Source organism: Scardinius erythrophthalmus, assembly GCF_964197995.2.
Source record: "Scardinius erythrophthalmus genome assembly, chromosome: 24".
In the NCBI taxonomy this organism is placed as follows: Eukaryota; Metazoa; Chordata; class Actinopteri; order Cypriniformes; family Leuciscidae; genus Scardinius; species Scardinius erythrophthalmus.
In genome coordinates, this window is record NC_138244.1 from 15,834,957 (window position 1) to 15,854,638 (window position 19,682).

The window sequence follows — 19,682 nt, forward strand, 5'->3', positions numbered from 1 at the left end:
AATGGTTTAAAATGTCCTTCGGGTCCAATTCATCAAAATCTGTGTGAGAAGGACGGTGTGTGTAAAGGTGTACATATATTCACAGTCTGTGGACGGCGTCTACAGTGGGTCAAATGATTTCGGAAGCCCATGAGAGTAATTTGGCCATAAGGAGAACATTTTTAACATTCCCAGCATGGGATTGCAATTAATGTCAGCCACAGTGTAATACTAGCTTTCATTCCCCCTAAAGATTTGACTTGAAATCCAATTAGATCTTAATTAAACACACTGTAACACATTGATAAAATCAACTGCCTTAAAAATAGTCTTATCATAGTCTTTAACCACATCAAGAATAATCTTTATATATTATTTATCCTATTTGTATTCACCAAGATCTGACAACACAGCCTTCAGTTCAGTTCAGTTTGATCAGATTCAATTTGATTGGAAATGGTTTAGTTCAGTTCAGCTTTCCATTTTGTTTTGTATGATTCAATTCAATTCAGCTTTCATCAGATAGATTCGATTCAGTTTAGTTTTGCTTGATTCATTTCAGCTTGGTTCAGTTCAGTTAAACTGATTTCTTTTCAGTTCAGCCTGTTGTCAATTAAAAAATCTGTTCGGTTAGATTCAATTCAGTTGTGTTCTGTTTTGTTCAGTCAGATTCAATGTGATATAAATCGGTTCAGTTTTGTTTGTTTGCTTTTTTCATTTAATTCAGCTTTGTTCAGATAGAATCAATACAATTCGATTTAGTTTTGTTTGATTAAAGGCACACTATGCAGTTTCCGTTTTTCTCAAACAGCGACCCCTAGAGTCGCTGTGGAGTACTTGTATTTAACGTTACTGTCGTAAATACCGCTCATGCAGAGCCGTCTCTGCACTCTTCCGACCGCGCTTTCTTTGTTTTCTTCGTCGTCTCTGCCATGATTCACGTCTGAAATGTCTTCCATACAGGCTGCTTCATATGTTGTTGATGTATGTGACGTTGAGTCGTGATTCTTGCGAGATTTGGCGGGGCGCCACCTCTCAAACCTGCATTGCTGGTTTTGCCAGCAGCGTCCCCTCCATGCTTTGCTATCGGGATGATTCGCTGTACTACGAGTTCGTTTACCATCGAAATTATTTCGAAGCTGTTATATTAAGGTACAAATCTTGCATAGTGTGCCGTTAATTTCAGCTCAGATAAGTTCAACTCGGTTCAGTTCAGTCTGTTCTGTTACATCGAATCAAATCTGTTCTGTTAGATCCGATTCAATTCATGAGAAAATTGTGCCATAAATGACTAATGTAATACGGACCTCTTATTTCACACTACTTAGCGTTGCAAATTTAAACACTATAATGTGACTCAACTGTTATTCTCTAGCGATAACAGCAGTAAATGCCCTAGCAGCATCAGCTACATTTACTTTAGATACTTCAGGATTATTGACACTCAGTTTGAACCCAGCGACTGTGTTTTTCACAACCCTGAGACAAATCGCCAATTCACTACCGCATCCATCCTGACTATAGATTAACCTTAGTGTGTCTTTGAGCATGCTGGGAAACACAGCGCAGTGTGAAAATGTATGTGTGTGTGAGCGTGGTTGCAAAGTACATAACATTAAACTGAAAATAGGCTGTGAAAAAAAAAAGTCTGAAAGTGGGATTTTCCTGTCTCTTTTGAAATATAACAGTAAAATATAATACTATGTAAACATAGGCCTAACGCACACAATGCAAAATAAAATAAAAAACAATATGTTGACACACTTAATGTGCATTAAATTAAATTAAATTAAATTAAATTAAATTAAATTAAATTAAATTAAATTAAATTAAATTAAATTAAATTAAATTAAATTAAAACATTTAATTTAATTTAGGTGTCACAACATAATAGGAATTGTAAATATGCACTTAACACACAATGCAAAATGAAATAAAAGAAAAGAAGAAATAATAATAAAAAAGAAACAGCATTACACGGGACACGGGACAGAAACACAGCACAGCATTATGGGAACTGGGTGACGGGAACATTGCGAGAGTGAGTATTTTGCAGGCCGCCCACATCCACCTCAGCTCTGACACTGATGCTCCACACTTCAGTGCGTTACAGAAGAGAGACCACATCTACTGCCCACACACACAACAACACAACCACAACGCCTCATTACTGACAGACAGTACGGCCAGAACACACCGCACACACACACACACACACACACACACACACACACACACACACACAGCTTTCATTCAGAGAGCTTGGGCTTCAAAAGTATTCCAAAGTTCTGTTTCCTTTTTCTCTTAACATCAAATGTTGCATTGTACAAGCATTTTTGCAAAGGCGAATACCTAGAGCACGTGTCTCGAGATACACATTTTAAAAGCTGACTTGACTGGCAGCTTAAAAACGCTTGCTGCATTTTCTGTGTGAGACGCGCAAAAGACGAGAACACAGCGGTCTTCAGTTTTCATCAGTTACGATTTAAAAAAAAAAACGTTTGTCTTAAGAATCTTGATTTTTAACAGAATGTTTTTTTCCCCGCTCCTAATGTTTACCTGTAGGACAGAGCACCAGCGAAGTGGTTCTCGATGTAGTTGTCCATTACGGGCTTGAAGAGCTGGAATTTGCTGTCCTGCAGCAGATTTATAACGTGCACCTGAGGAGAAAACAAAAATCGTCACCTCAGTAAGGTCATAAGCTAACTTTAGCAAAAATATAAACATAATTTACGCTAAGTCCCTTTCGATTCCTATCAGGGTTTATTTTTCAATACTGATCAGCAGAATCAAAAACTGCCGAATCAGTTTCCGAATCACCTCCTAGTGTAACAATCTTTGGTGAATCAACCATTTGTGAATCAATTGTTTGGCAGATCCATTAAATCCATTGTCAGATCAAACACTGACGAACTGAATCAACTATCTGTGCATCAAACATCAACATATTAACCACTGGTGAATCAATCATTGATGAATCAGCCACTGATAAATTAAATTACATTATTATGTAAAAAGGAGGCTGCTGAGGAATGATATGAGACTTGAAACTAGCACCGCTTCGTAGGAAATCAATTGCCCTAGAATGGGCCGCAGAATGCAGCAATTGACCAATCAGAATAAAATATTCCAGAGAACCAAGTAAAAAGTAAAGTTATTGTATAAAACAATTTCCACGCAGCCTAAGAGAACACTCAATCATGCAGAGTTTATGTGCTTTCTGATCTAGAAGTACTTTGTTCTGCCTGAAATAAAGAGGATATGAGGACAGGAGTTGGATTATAGCAAGAGAAGTCTAAGATGGATTTTACGAGTTGCCATATTTGGCATGTAACCGTGGTTACACAGTCGAGGAGAGATGAGGAGAGCATCTTGTACTCATTAACAGCAAGAAACTGTCTCCTTGCGGAGGAGATGGATGAGTTTGTATGAGTTTGCAGTCAAAACATGTAGAGTGAGTATCTGTGGAAACTAGAAACTTGAGAGCAATGCATTGTCTACATTTTATACATTCACATTCACGTTTAAACAAAACATCACTCACCAGGCAGTCAAACACCTTTAGTCCATACCGCTGGGGACTCTCGTCTAAAATCCCAAACAAGGTGTCCAGAGTGTCCTGTAAAAACTGTACAGAGAGAAATCCAAATGTTAGAGAGTCAATTATATGCTATTTCTGCAGTTTCAGTGGTAGAAGTTGCTGTATGTGGTTTATACCTTAACAATTTCAGTGCCATCAATGTCCTTGAGTTTGGAGAGGCAGTCAAGGATTCTGTCCAGATTGATTCTCCATTTCAGCAGGTCCAACATGTCACCTGAAAACAATACAAGAAACATGCCCTTTTGAAGGTAAACCATTTAAATTGGGTTTCATTAATAAAATGGCTGAGTCAAATCATTTGTCAAATCACCTGTTTGTGTATCAACCTTTAGTGAACCAACCATTGATGGGTCTGTTAAATCCCTTTGCGGATCAAATGTTGCCAAATCAACCACTAGTGAATTAACAACTATTTAATCAAACACTGGCCAATAACCTGTTTTCATATCAGCAGTTGACAAATCAAACACTGAAAAATTAATAATAGGCAAATCAACTGTCAACATATAAACTAGTGGTGAATCAGTGGTGAATCATTGATGAATCACCTGCTGACAAATCAACTGTTGGGTGAATAAACCATCGACAAATCCAAACAAATCATTGATGAATCAATCATTGGTTAATATGTTGACAATTGATTTGCAGACAGTTGATTTGCCAATTGTTAATTCTTTAGTGGTGGATTCGCCAATTTCTGATATTCAGTGGTGAATCATTGACGAATCTAAATCAATCATTGATGAATCACATGTGAATCAACTGTTGGTGAATTAACCATTGGCAAATCAACAGCTGATGAATCAACCAGTACCAAATCAACCATTGGCGAATCAACTGCTGGTGAATCAACCAGTACCAGCCCAACCATTGGCAAATCAACAGCTGATGAATCAACCAGTACCAAACCAACCATTCGCGAATCAGCTGTAGATGAATCAGCCAGTACCAAATCAACCATTGGTGAATCAACTGCTGGTGAATCAACCAATACCAAATCAACCATTGGTGAATCAACTGCTGGTGAATCAACCAGTACCAAATCAAACATTGGCGAATCAACAGCTGGTGAATCAACCAGTACCAACCCAACCATTGGCAAATCAACAGCTGATGAATCAACCAGTACCAAACCAACCATTCGCGAATCAGCTGTAGATGAATCAGCCAGTACCAAATCAACCATTGCTGAATCAACAGCTGATGAATCAACCAGTACCAAACCAACCATTCACGAATCAGTTGTAGGTGAATCAGCCAGTACCAAATCAACCATTGGTGAATCAACTGCTGGTGAATCAACCAATACCAAATCAACCATTGGCAAATCAACAGCTGATGAATCAACCAGTACCAAACCAACCATTCGCGAATCAGCTGTAGATGAATCAGCCAGTACCAAATCAACCATTGCCGAATCAACAGCTGATGAATCAACCAGTACCAAACCAACCATTCACGAATCAGCTGTAGGTGAATCAGCCAGTACCAAATCAACCATTGGCGAAACAACAGCTGGTGAATCAACCAGTACCAAATCAAGCACTGGTGAATCAACTGTCATCACTGGTGTCAACCGCTGGCGAATCAACCAGTACAAAACCAACCATTTGCGAATCAACTGTAGGTGAATCAGCCAGTACCAAATCAACCATTGGTGAATCAAGCACTGGTGAATCAAGCATCATCATAGGTGTCAACCGCTGGCGAATCAACCAGTACAAACCCAACCATTCGCAAATCAACCGTTGTCATATCAACAATTGGTGAATCAACCACTGGTTAATCAACCGGTAGTAAATCAATCACTAGCGAATCAACCTAAGGTGAATCAACCGTCATCATTGGTGTCAACCACTGGCAAATCAACCTGTACAAAACCGACCATTGGCGAAAATCAACTCTAGGCGAATTAACCAGCATCATACAGTATGAACCATTGGTGAATCAACCGCTGGCGAATCAACTGGTCAAATGATCTATGAACCTTTAAAGGTGCCTTTTAAAACATTTACATGTGACAATGCAAGAATAACAAAGAAATAAAGACATGATTTACCTTAAGGTAACATTTAAGGTTAATTTTAAGGTGACGTAGTTACACATTACAACATATACTTACTATAGTAATAACAGTAAATGATGCATAATTACAAGTAACTAACCCTAAACCAAACACTAATCGTAACTCTATAGTAAGTACTTGTAGTTAATTAATTAACTTGTTTGAGTAAGTACAATTGAACTAATAAAGTGTAACCCAACTTAATATTTATGCAAGTGGTTTTGTCTATAGTTCATTATAGCTCAAAGGTCAGGATGAATATAATCAGTCTCAAGCTTCAGGCTTTTTAAAGTTTAGCCGAGTATAGATGCAATATAAACTGAATCTAACTTGGGATCAGTGCCTTCGTTAAATAACAGCCAGATGGCAGTTAATAAGTGTGCAGTTGGGCGAAGGCACGGCAGAGCCGCAGAGACACTGGGCGAACTTCCAAGGTCAACAGAGGCAGGTGTGGGCTCAGCCCGCTGTGATCTCTGCTCCAAACGCAGACCTCTCGGTTCTCTGCCACTGTTACCATGACATTCACCTGCTGAAGGGCTCAGATCAATATATCACAATATCAAGGTCGTGATGCAGAGACGGGGCCATATGGCACAAAGACAAACGGCATTTCTGAAATCAGCGCTTTCCAACAGCATGGATGGGACAGATTTGAGATCATGTGGAACAGTTGACCGAGACGTTAATTTCTATTACAATAGACTATTTACTTGCTGGAAATTTTATTCTTGATGCGTTTATCCCAGATCAGATTTTAAATCTAAATAACATTATTTCAAAAATGAGGTTTTATGGCATACTGTGAGGAGGAACTTTGTCTCACCATTCTGAGTGAGTTTAGTGGAGCAAAGAGACGACTGGATCCAGAAGGACTCTTTGCTGTTCTTTATTGTCTGGTTGTTGGCCGGCTGGAGGCTGGCTTTGGAAAACGGCAGTTTGAGGTACCGAGCAGGATCCTGAAGATCAGCTGTCTCTTCACACTGTTATGAGAGAGAAGTTCAATAGCATGAGATGTTAATAACATCAACATCTCATGACTTTTTTACTTCATCGGAATGGTACGAAACTTGGTAAAGGTTTTGATTGTGAACACACACAAAAAAATCATGGACATGATTTGAGAAGGTTAAATGGTCCAGAAAAAAATACTTCACTTCACACTTCAAAAATCACACTTCAACTGTTTGCGGTCAAAAATGACTACATTGGAAACGAAATGGAAGTGAATTTTATCTCTGAAAGCACATTTTTGGAGATATCAACCTCAAATTTGGAACACAACTTGTTTAGATTTATGGCTTTGATTTTTAGAGTAAATTTTTTTGAAAAAGGTTTTTCACAGTTCTCTCACAATTCTATTTCATATAAAATTTTAAAATAGTATTTTTATGCATTTTTCATAATGACAAATTTAAACTTCTGTAACTTTTTTTCACTTTTTTTAATTCATTTTTTTACTTCAGCAAAAAAGACACCAAACTTAAATCGGTGTTTCAAAGCATTCAATATTTATGACAGTTTAAGTTGGAGATTTCATTTTCAGGTCTATGCTCAAAAAGTGGTTAAAAGGTAATGAATGGTTCATAATAATTTAATTTACAACCATAAAATCCCCTAAAAATAAAAAATATTAAACAAAAACATTATCAAACTAAAATATAGTACATTTATTTAATTAAAATACAAAATCACCACACGAACACCACCAGAGGGTTAAATAAGGAAACAATGGTGCCAGAACAATGCATTTTTGATTGTGTGGCTGTGATTTTGACCTCACAAACATTCAAATGCATAGTTTGTCAAAGGTTTTTTGATGCCACGGACCCCTAAATATATGATGTTCATTTTGCGAGGTACTCCTTTCCTAACTAATCACATGTAATGTTAATGTGTAATGCTAATGTTAATGCTAATGTGTGTTAATGCGTGTACAATATTATCTGGAAAATATTTACATATATGTATATATCTGTATCCTTTTTTCTACCCACAATTAGTGTACTGTAAAATGTATAAACCTGAGGAGAAACATACTGTAAAATATAGCAAAGTAACTGTCATTAATCTCATGATTAACCAGTCAGGACAAATCGGTAATGGCAAATTCTCTCAATTTAATTATTTCTATTATATTATTTATTTACACATGCATATTTTAATAATTTGGATTCAAATGTATTAATACATTTAATTTTATTCATACACTCATTTTTCCCATACCCCCCTGACTTAAATTTTGCTCAAATATTTTATAAAAAATTCTAAATGTACTGATTCAGAGATCATTTTGAGACTGAATTGATCAAGCTGATGTCTGAATAATTAATCTGAATTATTTTTAATAACATTATTAGATAAGCAATATTATATTATGACTTCACTGTTAATAAAAAACAATGATCATTATTTATATATTTTATATATAATAATAAGATTTGTGTACAAGATTCACAAAGACAAACAGTACCTTGTGGACAATGAGCTCATGCGTCCCATCAGGCAGCGGTCTCCCATTGTCCTGCATCAGAGGGACAAAAGAGAACCCAAAAAGCTTCTTCTCACCTTTTTCCTTTGCTGCATGAACAGAGAGAACAGTGGTTATGTGAAATGAGTCAATAATGGGAACGTCTAAAATCTCAGAGGGTGGAATAACAAGTGGACGTAAAATCAATGTTCAAGAAAAAAGTGCATGTGAAGCATAGCGCAGTCTTACTGGAGCAGTGCCTGAGCTCGAAGCGCAAGTGTGTGCCATGAAACATCTCCAGAGGAATGGGCAGTTTGATCTGTTCGGCCCAGCGAGGGCTGTTACTGTGATACAGGACAAAAGAGCGGTGCTCATCTACCCCTGGCTCCCCGGAACCGCAACAAACCAGACCCTGAGACAGAGACATAGAGAACATGAAGCTGACCCTAACATTTTAAAGAAATATTTCTAGTCATATTGTGAACCATTCAACAGTGCATAATATTATTGAAGTAATCATGAACGGAAAATTCTATGATGATTTTTGTACATTTTGGGCAAAAAGTTGCTCTTTTAAGTAATTCATTCATTCTTTCATAATACAATAACTATTATTTATTTATTTTAAGTTATTTTTTACAATAACAAAAAAAAAATGTATTTACAACTATTACAACTATAAATAAAAAAATACAGTTGTGGTCAGAATTAATGGCAATTAATAAAAAATAAATCTGCATTGTTTATCCTTTTGATCTTTAATTAAAAAAATAGCAAAAATATAACCTTTCATTGAAGTAAAAGAATTGAAAGTGGGGGGGGGGAAATCACATTATGAAACAACTGTATACACATTTTTATATTATTTACTCAGTAACAATGTGTCATTGTTGGTCATCATAATATTGACTTTAAAATCTATTTCAGAACAAAGTAAAAAAAAAATTAAACCATTACATATAAATAAATTACTTTTCTGCTGATGTAATCAAGAACTTATGGGCCTTTATAAATACAATTATTATTCATATTTATAATATATATTATTGTTAAAAAAAAAACAATGTATGAATTACAACTAAATATTCTCTTTTATTAAGAAAAAAATATATATAATTTCTGAAGTTTAATATTTTGAATGATGGTTCAATGTCTTCAAAGTTCAATGCATATAACTCTGATAAAATACACTTCTACTTCAAGACAAGAGTTGAACTCAAGTTAATAATGTTGATGAAAAGATTGAAATAAAACATCTAAAATCTAAAAGTGAGAGAGACATATTTATTAATTCATACGCAGGACACAAATGACACAGTTCTCACCTTCAGCAGCTGTCCATCACCTCCAAGCAGATACACGGTGACTTCCACATTACGTGCCACGCTTTTTCCACCTTTCTCAAATTCACCTCTCTCAATGGTCACATACAGATCATTTCTTATTTCACCTGCAGAAGGAAGATAACAGTATCTCGTAAATCTTTTTCAACCAGCACAGCACTTTCAGGCGGTTATCAGGTGTTGAAATCACCCTATCAGGAGAGGTTGCTGAAAATGGATTTGGATTTTTTCTATTGTGTGCTGATACATTGAAAAGTGACCATAAACACTTTGTTTACAAAGCATTTCAATACAATATTGTTGTATGTATTTATGTAAGGCAAATACATTTATACATAGGCTACAGTATATCCTGTACAATATAGGGAGCTTGGGAGGACAGCAAAAATGTTTCTTTTGGCAACCCACACTTTTTAGTCAATAAATTTCAGTTCCTCAGAGATGTTAGAAACACCACAAAACATTTCTAATTAGTCTGTCAACACATATGGCTCAAAGGTGCTTCATCGCCAACTGAGGGTGTGAAAGCTAATGTCATATCATATAAAATGTGGCCAAACCAATGCATTATGTAAAAAGAGAACAGAATACAAGCCATTTTTTTCATGAATAACTCCCACTGCTTTTGTACTTTAGTTGTGTACGTATGTACATTATGTGACAGCAAGCAGAACAAGAACATCCTGTAAACATCTGATTTTGTACAACATCGACATTATTTTTCTTCTTTAGTAGATGTGCCTGTTATATTATGGTATAAATTACACTGTTATATAACCTTAAAGTTCATGGTAATTCAATAAAAAGAATTAAAATCTCCTGTAAAGCCTGTATTCACACTGCAAAGCAATTAATTTACTGCATAATGACATGATTAAGCCATTACAACAGAGGCCACCGAGCGGCCACATTACCATGATGTCGTTGAATGACAAAAGATACTGTAAAGCTAGAGCTTTAATTTGTATAAACATAAATTCAATGGTAATGTGATGTAAAATAAGCAGCATAATGACAACAAAACGTGATTATCCCACCTGGAATGATGATATCAGAGAAACCCAGCCTCTTCGTAATGGAGACGTTCCGGGTGAAAAGACGCATGTAATCCTTACGAATCTGCTCCATATCCCCGTGTAGGAGCTGAAGAGAGACATTAAGGCCTAGAAAATAAACAAAAGTGCATTTTAATGAACTTTTGCGGTAACATCTGACAATACTGTAACATGAGAGTCTGCCAACAAAAACAGCTGTACTTCCTGGTTAGTGAAGCATGTCTGGAACATTAGAACATAATCCTAACGGAATGTGTATTATTCAATCACACTTTATTGGGTCTATTTTAAATAGCTCCACAGCTAAGGAAATAGTTTCACTACTTATAAACCAGCATTTTATTATGAAATAGAACACAAATCTCACAACAAAATATTTCCTGTGGATACTGTTTTTTAAGGCACAGTCACATAAGGGGAAAAAAAACATTGTCTATTGTCAATACAAGTGTAGCAATGTATAAAACACAGAAGTCACTTTCAAACCAAGGAGCCATCTATTGGTCAACGTGGCAAATTCATGTGAAAAATCTTGAATCAGTCGCAAAATCTGCACGGGTAAATGTTTCGCCCTCATAAAATTCCAGTTTGCGTGCATTTCTATTGAAATGACTAGATTCGCAGAGCATAAATATCACTGCACTTTTCATTTTTCTATATTTTTCCCTGTGTCTTCAATATCACTTCCACCCTGTTACTTTCACACAATCACTTTAACTAGTTAACTACATCATCCACCAGGAAGTGACATAAAATTGCCCTTGATTTCCACTACAGGGCACTCTTCCCGTCTCCTTGAACTACACTTCCCATAACCCATTGCCTGGACTCATTGTTTGATTACTTCCACCTGTGTGTCATTAGCTTTGTTAAAGGGTAACTAAACCCCTGGTCAGAGCCTGACTCCACCCACTGGCAATATTTGAAAAATGCTGGAAAAGTGGGCAGACCCCAGCGGAGATAGAGGGGACGAACCGAGGGCGGGGCGTACACCTGAGACCTGCTGTCAGACTCTCTAAAATGGAGAGTTTGCTCACAGGGTCGCAAGACGATGTAAAGTAAATGCATCTGATGAGTTAAATCGGGTTGATGTCAATAGCGCGCGCTCTCTGTAGGCATATTCATATTCTGCCGCTATGTGAAAAAATCCAACAAAATGCGCCGGCGCGTTGGTCGACCCCAGAGGATTAACTTTAGCCTAACCATAAATTGTGATTAAAATATATATATTCACTCACATCAAGACACCGCTGCGGTGGTGGAGTCCATGCAGGAGGAGCAGTATTTGGCACTGCTTCGCTTTTCAGCGCGAGCTGTGTGGAGAAGCCCATTTCCACCTCTATTGCGTTGGAGAAGCAATCCTGCATAAAATGCAGGTTGCACACTTGAGCTCTAGGCGGGAACTCACGGTCTTCCAGGCCAAGTGCATGCAACCACTGGCGCCTAATTTCCAAGTCTGCTGGAAAGCTATGCAGTCCAGCAGTGCTGTTGCAACCAGCAACACTACACCTACATACCCTCCTAACCACTGTACTAAATACAGATAAATCTACGCTAGCTCGTTCCAAGGGCGTGGTGAGCTCGAACCTGCTTACGTCACGTAATACCGCTTACGTCATGTAGTACCGCAAACATCCAATAGGAAAATTCAACTGCAGTAGCCACCATTCAACCTGAAGAGGGCAGCACTCGTTTTTACACCATATATTGTAGAATTAAAACACTTTATACCCAAATGTCAAAAAAGTTACTCGAATCAATGAACAGCACTAATAAAGCCCCATTCTTACAGATCATTAACTAAAAAAAGTTGGTTTTGGGTTTAGTTACCCTTTAACGCGGCCTATACCAGCCCTGTTTATTCAGTCACTCGTTGCGAAGTCTTGTACGTGTCACACTGCATTTTTGAGTGCTATCCCAATTTTCTGGATTCCCATTTGCCTGTGCTTTCCACCCCTAATAAAAGCAGCGTTTGGATCCTCAACCCGTGTTTCAGAGCAGTTTGTGACAGAATCACCATCATATTATTAAAAAATAATCAAAATTTCAGACACACGTAACATAACTCTCAATCCTTCTAAACAACAGCCTCATTTGTTTTATTTCCACCCTGTAAAAGTTTCATCTGAAGTTACAATTTAAAAGTTTAAAACAGGTTTTTTTTAAAGTTACAGAGTTCAAAAGGTCCTGCATAAAAGGAATGGCCCGACTGCCTCTTGAGTAAATGAATTATGGGTAACCCGGTGCCTTAATCCCCATTTGTAACATTTGTGCTTGTTACCATTAGGGCTCCATCGAATCAGTAATATCTTATTGTGTTCCAACACACTTAATGACACGCATTTCTCTCCCTCCCTCATTTATACTTCTGATGAAAGCCAATGATTCTGACATCCGTGCACTAGATTTACACTTTAAAGTCCCAAGTCTCTTTGAAGAAACTCTTTTTCTTTTTTTCTTTTTCTTTTTTTGAGTAATTTAATCACAAAGCCAAGCTAGATGTTGAGTTCTTACAGATGGAAATTTCGCCCATTCCCATTCCTTCATTTGTCTGAATGACTTTCATCTCAAGTGTAACCCTGCTGTACATCTGCTGAGGGACACGGCCTATGGTTTAGATTGACACGACGGAAACTGCATAATCTCCTTCCTGCTAGATTGCCTTTTTTGACTATCTCAGTTTTTTTTTTTTATCTGGCCCTCTTCCTCCTCAGGGTCCTTGATTTTTCCATTCTGCAGGAAATACATCACAAACAACAGACATTACAAGTGTATTCTGGGTAATGTTTAAGGTTTGGGTTGCATAGATTAGGTTTGATGTGTTTATAAGCTCTGGAAGCATCATGGCTTCATTATGGTTTGGTAATGTATTCAGAGTAAGCTGCCCACACGAGTGAAATCGCCAGCAGTCCATTCATTTTGAAACCACTTGCGAGATGATGCACACCAAGATTGCATAACTACTACTCCACCACCTCCACAAAACATGGCATAAACAACACAACACAATGCGCTTTCATCTGTTTGCCTTTTTAAACCTAAAGCGAACATTGTTGTTTCTTTTTTTTTTCTGTTAGTCTTTTAACCCAGCAATAAAATCAATAACAGTAATTAGGCTTTTATACAAGCGATTAGTGAGGAAGCACTGGCGATTTGCTCATTCAAAACATCTCAAGGGACAACAATGACAGACAATGAAAAGGGTCAACTGCTGCTCTCTGTGCACGCGATCAATATGGCGTTCTAGTTCACACCGATAGCCGATCTGTGTGTGACTGATTACTACTAATGGTCATCCACAATCATTAAAATGAATTACTGCAGATGACTGGATCACATTTACCAGCTGATTGAGATCTAGCTGAATGAATTACAGGTCAGTTTTTTTGGATTGAAGCTGAAGTGTGTAATTCCCATCATATACTGTTTCAATGTGCTGAGACAACTATATGTCAGTCATTGGAAGGTGGGTTCTCCCATAAGAAAGTACATATAGACCAAAAGGTAAACCAGACTTTCAGATAAATACAGCCACAAGATGTGGCTTGTAAATAATAAATAGTGTTACGAAACAAAAAGGGGGAAAAAACGAATGCTATAAACAAATCAAAGAAAACATTATTAAAAATAAAACAAAATTATGAATACAATATAAATACAGTTTACAATTTTTTTATTAAAAATAAATTAAATAAATAATCATTTACAAGTATATAATTTGATACAATATACAGTACAAGTCAATTAATGTTACAATTTATATGAAATATTATACATTATGAACAAAATCTTCTTGCTTGTGTTTGGGGTCTACTAGAATAGTTTTTTATGCTTGAACATAAAATATATATATCTGTATATATATATATATATATATATATACTTTTCACATATTTTACATTGTTGCAGCACCTCTCTTCCCAGTCTGTCAGTAACGCTCTGTTTAGTAACGGTCTCTATGAAGCCCCTCCTTCTGAAAAGTGCAATGAGCTCTGATTGGTCGGCTGGATCAGTTTGTTGTCATTGGTTAACCGCTTCAAGCGTGTTTCGTAAATGTAACGCCCCTAACAATAACCGCGAGTTTCAACACACTACTAACACAAATCAACCAGGCCTCGCCTATTTCACGTTTGACTTGGGTGGGAATTATTTAAATAAGAATTATTGTGATGTGTTCATTCCCAGAAGAAAACTCAAGACTACAATCGAGGCGTTTTAGGGAGTTCGGAAACAGTGTCAAGTCAAGTCAAGTTTATTTATATAGCGCTTTTCACAACACAGGTTGTATCAAAGCAGCTTCACAGTATTAAATTAAAATAATACATCAATGTTTGTTTCTAGTGGAAAACGTCCACGTTTGGTAATGCTGATCAATAGTATTGTTGATTGATTAATTAAATTAAATTAAATTAAATATCCCCAAATATCCCCAACTGAGCAAGCCAAAGGCAACAGTGGCAAGGAACCGAAAAACTCCACCAAGTGACCTGATGGAGAAAAAAAAACATTGGGAGAACCCAGGCTCAGTCTGGGGCCAGTTCTCCTCTGGCGTTTATGAACTAGAGGTCGGATTTAACTGTAAGATTAAAAATATTATATGAATGCCTGGCTGAAGAGATGCGTCTTTAATCTAGTTTTAAACTGGGAGAGCGAGTCTGAGCAACGAACAGTATCCGGAAGACTATTCCAGAGTTTTGGAGCTAAATGTGAAAATGCTCTCCCTCCTTTGGTGGATCTGGATATCCAAGGTATGACCAAAAGCCTCGAATTTAGTGATCTTAAAGAGCGCAATGGATTGTAGGGCGATGGAAGATCCATTAAATAAACTGGAGCTAAGCCGTTTAGGGCTTTATAAGTCAGTAGCAATACCTTGAAGTTAATACGGGACTTTATAGGTAACCAATGTAGTGATGTTAAAATCGGTGTTATATGATCATATTTTCTTGATCTAGTAAGAACTCTAGTGGCGGCATTTTGGACTAAATGTAGCTTGTTTATTGAGGATGCAGGACAACCAGCAAATAAAGCATTACAGTAATCTAGTCTCGAGGTCATGAATGCATGAACTAACTTTTCTGCATCAGAAACTGATAGCATATTAAGTAGCTTAGCAATGTTTCTAAGGTGGAAAAAGGCAGTTCTTGTAACATATGAAATATGATTATCAAAAGACAGGTTGCAGTCTAATATAACACCCAGGTCTTTTACTGTAGATGATAAAGTAACAGGACATCCTACTATGTTAAAGTTGTAGAGTGAGAGGTTTTGAGGACGATTTTTTGAACCGATAAGTAGTACCTCTGTCTTGTCTGGATTTAATAAAAGAAAATTGAGCATCATCCAATCTTTTATATCTTTAACACACTCTGTCAGTTTGGATAATTTAGTGTTTTCATCTGGCCGTGATGAAATATAGATTTGAGTGTCATCAGCATAACAATGGAAACTAATTCCATGTTTCCTTATAATATTTCCAAGTGGCAACATATATATTGAGAATAACAGAGGGCCTAACACAGATCCTTGCGGCACTCCATAGTTTACTGAAGTTATGATAGATTTTTCTCCATTTAAATAGACAAAATGGTAGCGGTCAGATAAGTATGATCTGAACCAGTATAATGCTTGTCCTTGAACACCGGTATAATTTTGTAGTCGATCTAAGAGTATTGTGTGATCTCTTAGATCGATTACAAAATTATACCGGTGTTCAGTGTGCACTGACATAGAGAATAACTTCCTTTGGAGTGACTTTGTAAATTTGCAGACCTTTTTCATGCTCAAACAGCAACATTACACACTAAAGAAAGCTGAAAAAAGAAGTAAAAAAAATAATAATAAAAAGTTTTTAAAAAATGATATATATATATATATAATATAATATAATATAATATAATATAATATAATATATATATATATATATATATATATATATATACACACACTCACTCACCTAAAGGATTATTGTCACAGTGTCTGGTTTGTGTTTCCCCGGGTGTCCACTAGAGGTCCTTGTTCCCCACGGTGTCATTCTCTCATGCACTACATTTCCCATCATCCTGTTCTGCCTAATCATTGATCATTGCACACAGCTGTTTCCCGTCACCTTGTTAGTATCTGTGTATATATACCCTGTCTGTTTCAGTCCATGTCACGGAGTCGTTGTCATTCGTCACTACACTTCTGGTCAGTGTTTCCTAGCCTGTTCTTGTTTTGTTTCTTGTTTATTTGTTATTGGACTGCTATTATGGATTTTGACCCCTGCATGGATGACTACGAATTGGATTGCCCTAACAATAAATATGCTACATTTGGATCCACCTGTTTCTCTGTGTGTTCCCATGACAATTATTAGGAACACCTGTTCAATTTCTCATTAATGCAATTATCTAATCAACCAATCACATGGAAGTTGCGTCAATGCATTTAGGGGTGTGGTCCTGGTCAAGAGAATCTCCTGAACTCCAAACTGAATGCCAGAATGGGAAAGTGTTTTAAGCAATTTTGAGCGTGGCATGGTTGTTGGTGCCAGACGGGCCAGTCTGAGTATTTCACAATCTGCTCAGTTACTGTGATTTTCACGCACAACCATTTCTAGGGTTTACAAAGAATGGTGTGAAAAGGGAAAAACATCCAGTATGCGGCAGTCCTGTGGGCGAAAATGTCTTGTTGATGCTAGAGGTCACAGGAGAATGGGCCGACTGATTCAAGCTGATAGAAGAGCAACTTTGACTGAAATAAACATGTACCCATCCTCTGATGGCTACTTCCAGCAGGATAATGTCACAAAGCTTGAATCATTTCAAATTGGTTTCTTGAACATGACAATGAGTTCACTGTACTAAAATGGCCCCCACAGTCACCAGATCTCAACCCAATAGAGCATCTTTGGGATGTGTTGGAACGGGAGCTTCAGCCCTGGATGTGCATCCCACAAATCTCCATCAACTGCAAGATGCTATCCTATCAATATGGGCCAACATTTCTAAAGAATGCTTTCAGCACCTTGTTGAATCAATGCCACATAGAATTAAGGCAGTTCTGAAGGCGAAAGGGGGTCAAACACAGTATTAGTAAGGTGTTCCTAATAAATATATATATATATATATATATATATATATATATATATATATATATATATATATATATATACTAGGGCTGGGGGAATTAACGCGTTAATCTTTGCGATTAATTTGAAATGTTTAACGCGTTAAAAAAAATTAACGCTATTAACGCAGCACTTTTTTTTTTGCCTTGTTTTAATGATTTCCTGTTGCGGCTGCTATTGAAAAGACCGAAATATGCCGTCCCGCCTCTCCGTGTTCGGCGATTAGGTTTCATTCTCGCGAAGCTTTCATGAGCGGGTCTTTTCCGCTCCGTGTGTGCGCCGCGCTCTGTGTTCCGTGTGTGTGTCGGCGCGCTCTGTCATTAGGGACTTTAAGCGGCGACCGGAAGTATGTCACACCGCCGTAGCCAAGAACGTAAAAATCACTAAGCAACCGTAAACAGGACAGGGCAACGCGGCATTAATTCATTTATTGAGATACAAACAAAATGTCATTTAAAAAAGGAAGAGAAGGATTGCTTTTGGCATTAAATGACAATCTCTTGTCAGAAGAGGAGTTTTTACTATTGTATGATGTAAATAAGTCTAAAAAACTAGATTTACTCTCACGTTGTAGCGACTCCGGCAAATCAGCTGTTCTCCCGTAGTAGACCGTTACAGTAGAACGTCGCAAAGTAGCAGTTAAATTCGCGCATGCGCAATACAACGCCAGAATGCCGTTGCCGTTCCACCAGAGGCTGTTGCTTAAAGTCCCTATTAACGGCCCAGCGGCGCGCTCTCCGTTCCGTGTGTGTGTGTGTGTGTGTGTTAGGGATGCGCGGTATACCGGTACTGCAAAAATACCGGTATATATTATATTTCAAACGGTACAATATCATAATTTTGCTCAATTCGGTATTTAATGCGCTGCTGTTTCGAAGTTCACCGCTAGGCGGCAGTGCGCTACCCAAACTGACGCGGGTCACGCACAACCGGCAAACGGTGACAACGGAGGAACACGATGGATCAAACAAATGAAGCTCATTCTACAAGCCCGAAATTAATAAATAAAGAGAGCAGCAGGAGTGAAATATAGCATTACTTTGCCTACAAAAGTAATGAGAAAGGTGAAGCAACAGACCTCAATGCACCACTCTACAAACACTGCTTTAAATTTGCGACGGGAGGCAACACATCAAATCTGGCTAGGGTGACCAGACGTCCCGAAAAATTCGGGACAGTCCCGAAATCTAAGCTGTTGTCCCGAATCCCGAATCCGGCCCTAATTGTCCCGAAAATTATACTAAAGCAAATTCTTATATTGTCTGATAAAACATTAAAAACTGTCCGTGGAGGTTGAGTCGTCCTGCAGCCAGCCCCCGCCGGCTGCTTATTGGCTGCAGCATCTTTTTCTTTTTTTGAAGTTCAACAAAGATAGGCGCGAATTAAAATGCATTGCCATTGGTATAAGCGAGCGCGAGTTGCCGCAGCCGCGAGGACAGTGAATGTGCAGGCAGCCAGTAAAGGAGTGATTGATTGGTCGCGGCACTTTGTGCAAAAAAAAAACTTCGGCCTAATGTCTGATGTTGGGTTACACAAAGCAAATCATCTACACACTTATTTAGTTTTCTTATTTAATGACCGACAATTTCGTCATAATAATAATTTTGGCATAAGGCTTATTAGCGTTAGACTTATAGCCTGAAATGTCTGATTTACGCACTGTTACAACAGTCTTTTTTTTTTTTTTTCATTGGTCACAATGACATTTGAGTTCATGATTTTAATATTGTTTTTTTTTTGTGGCAGACTAAATATTAATGACAGACTGTTGATCTTTGAATAAAAATATGTTTGGTTCAGGTTTGAAAATTCATTTTATTATAGGCTATGTAGTCTAATATCATAGTAGGACTACCCCAAAACCTCCACAAACAACCCCATTCACCTGACCTAACCGTATTATAGCATTTATTAATCTAGATCAATCAGTAATTATTATTTAAATATACTAATACATGTTTAGCATGTTAACATTACTTTATATGCAATGCATTAAACTAATATGAACCCAAACACAAACCAAACAGTAATCAAACCAAGATGAATAAATGCTATAAATGTTGA

The 19,682-nt window shown here is 37.3% G+C and overlaps 1 protein-coding gene across 1 annotated transcript in view; it reads right to left on the minus strand.

The window, feature by feature from the left end:
• The window catches only part of dock4a (dedicator of cytokinesis 4a), a 77,420-nt gene that overhangs the window by 29,467 nt on the left and 28,271 nt on the right, over window positions 1-19,682 (minus strand). The window contains exons 13-20 of the mRNA XM_081356172.1: window positions 10,493-10,618; window positions 9,438-9,562; window positions 8,362-8,524; window positions 8,116-8,222; window positions 6,469-6,625; window positions 3,697-3,794; window positions 3,524-3,607; window positions 2,539-2,639 (exon numbers count right to left, since the gene is read on the minus strand). Of these exons, the coding sequence (XP_081212298.1) occupies window positions 2,539-2,639; window positions 3,524-3,607; window positions 3,697-3,794; window positions 6,469-6,625; window positions 8,116-8,222; window positions 8,362-8,524; window positions 9,438-9,562; window positions 10,493-10,618 (961 nt within the window). The remainder of the gene's footprint in view (window positions 1-2,538; window positions 2,640-3,523; window positions 3,608-3,696; window positions 3,795-6,468; window positions 6,626-8,115; window positions 8,223-8,361; window positions 8,525-9,437; window positions 9,563-10,492; window positions 10,619-19,682) is intronic.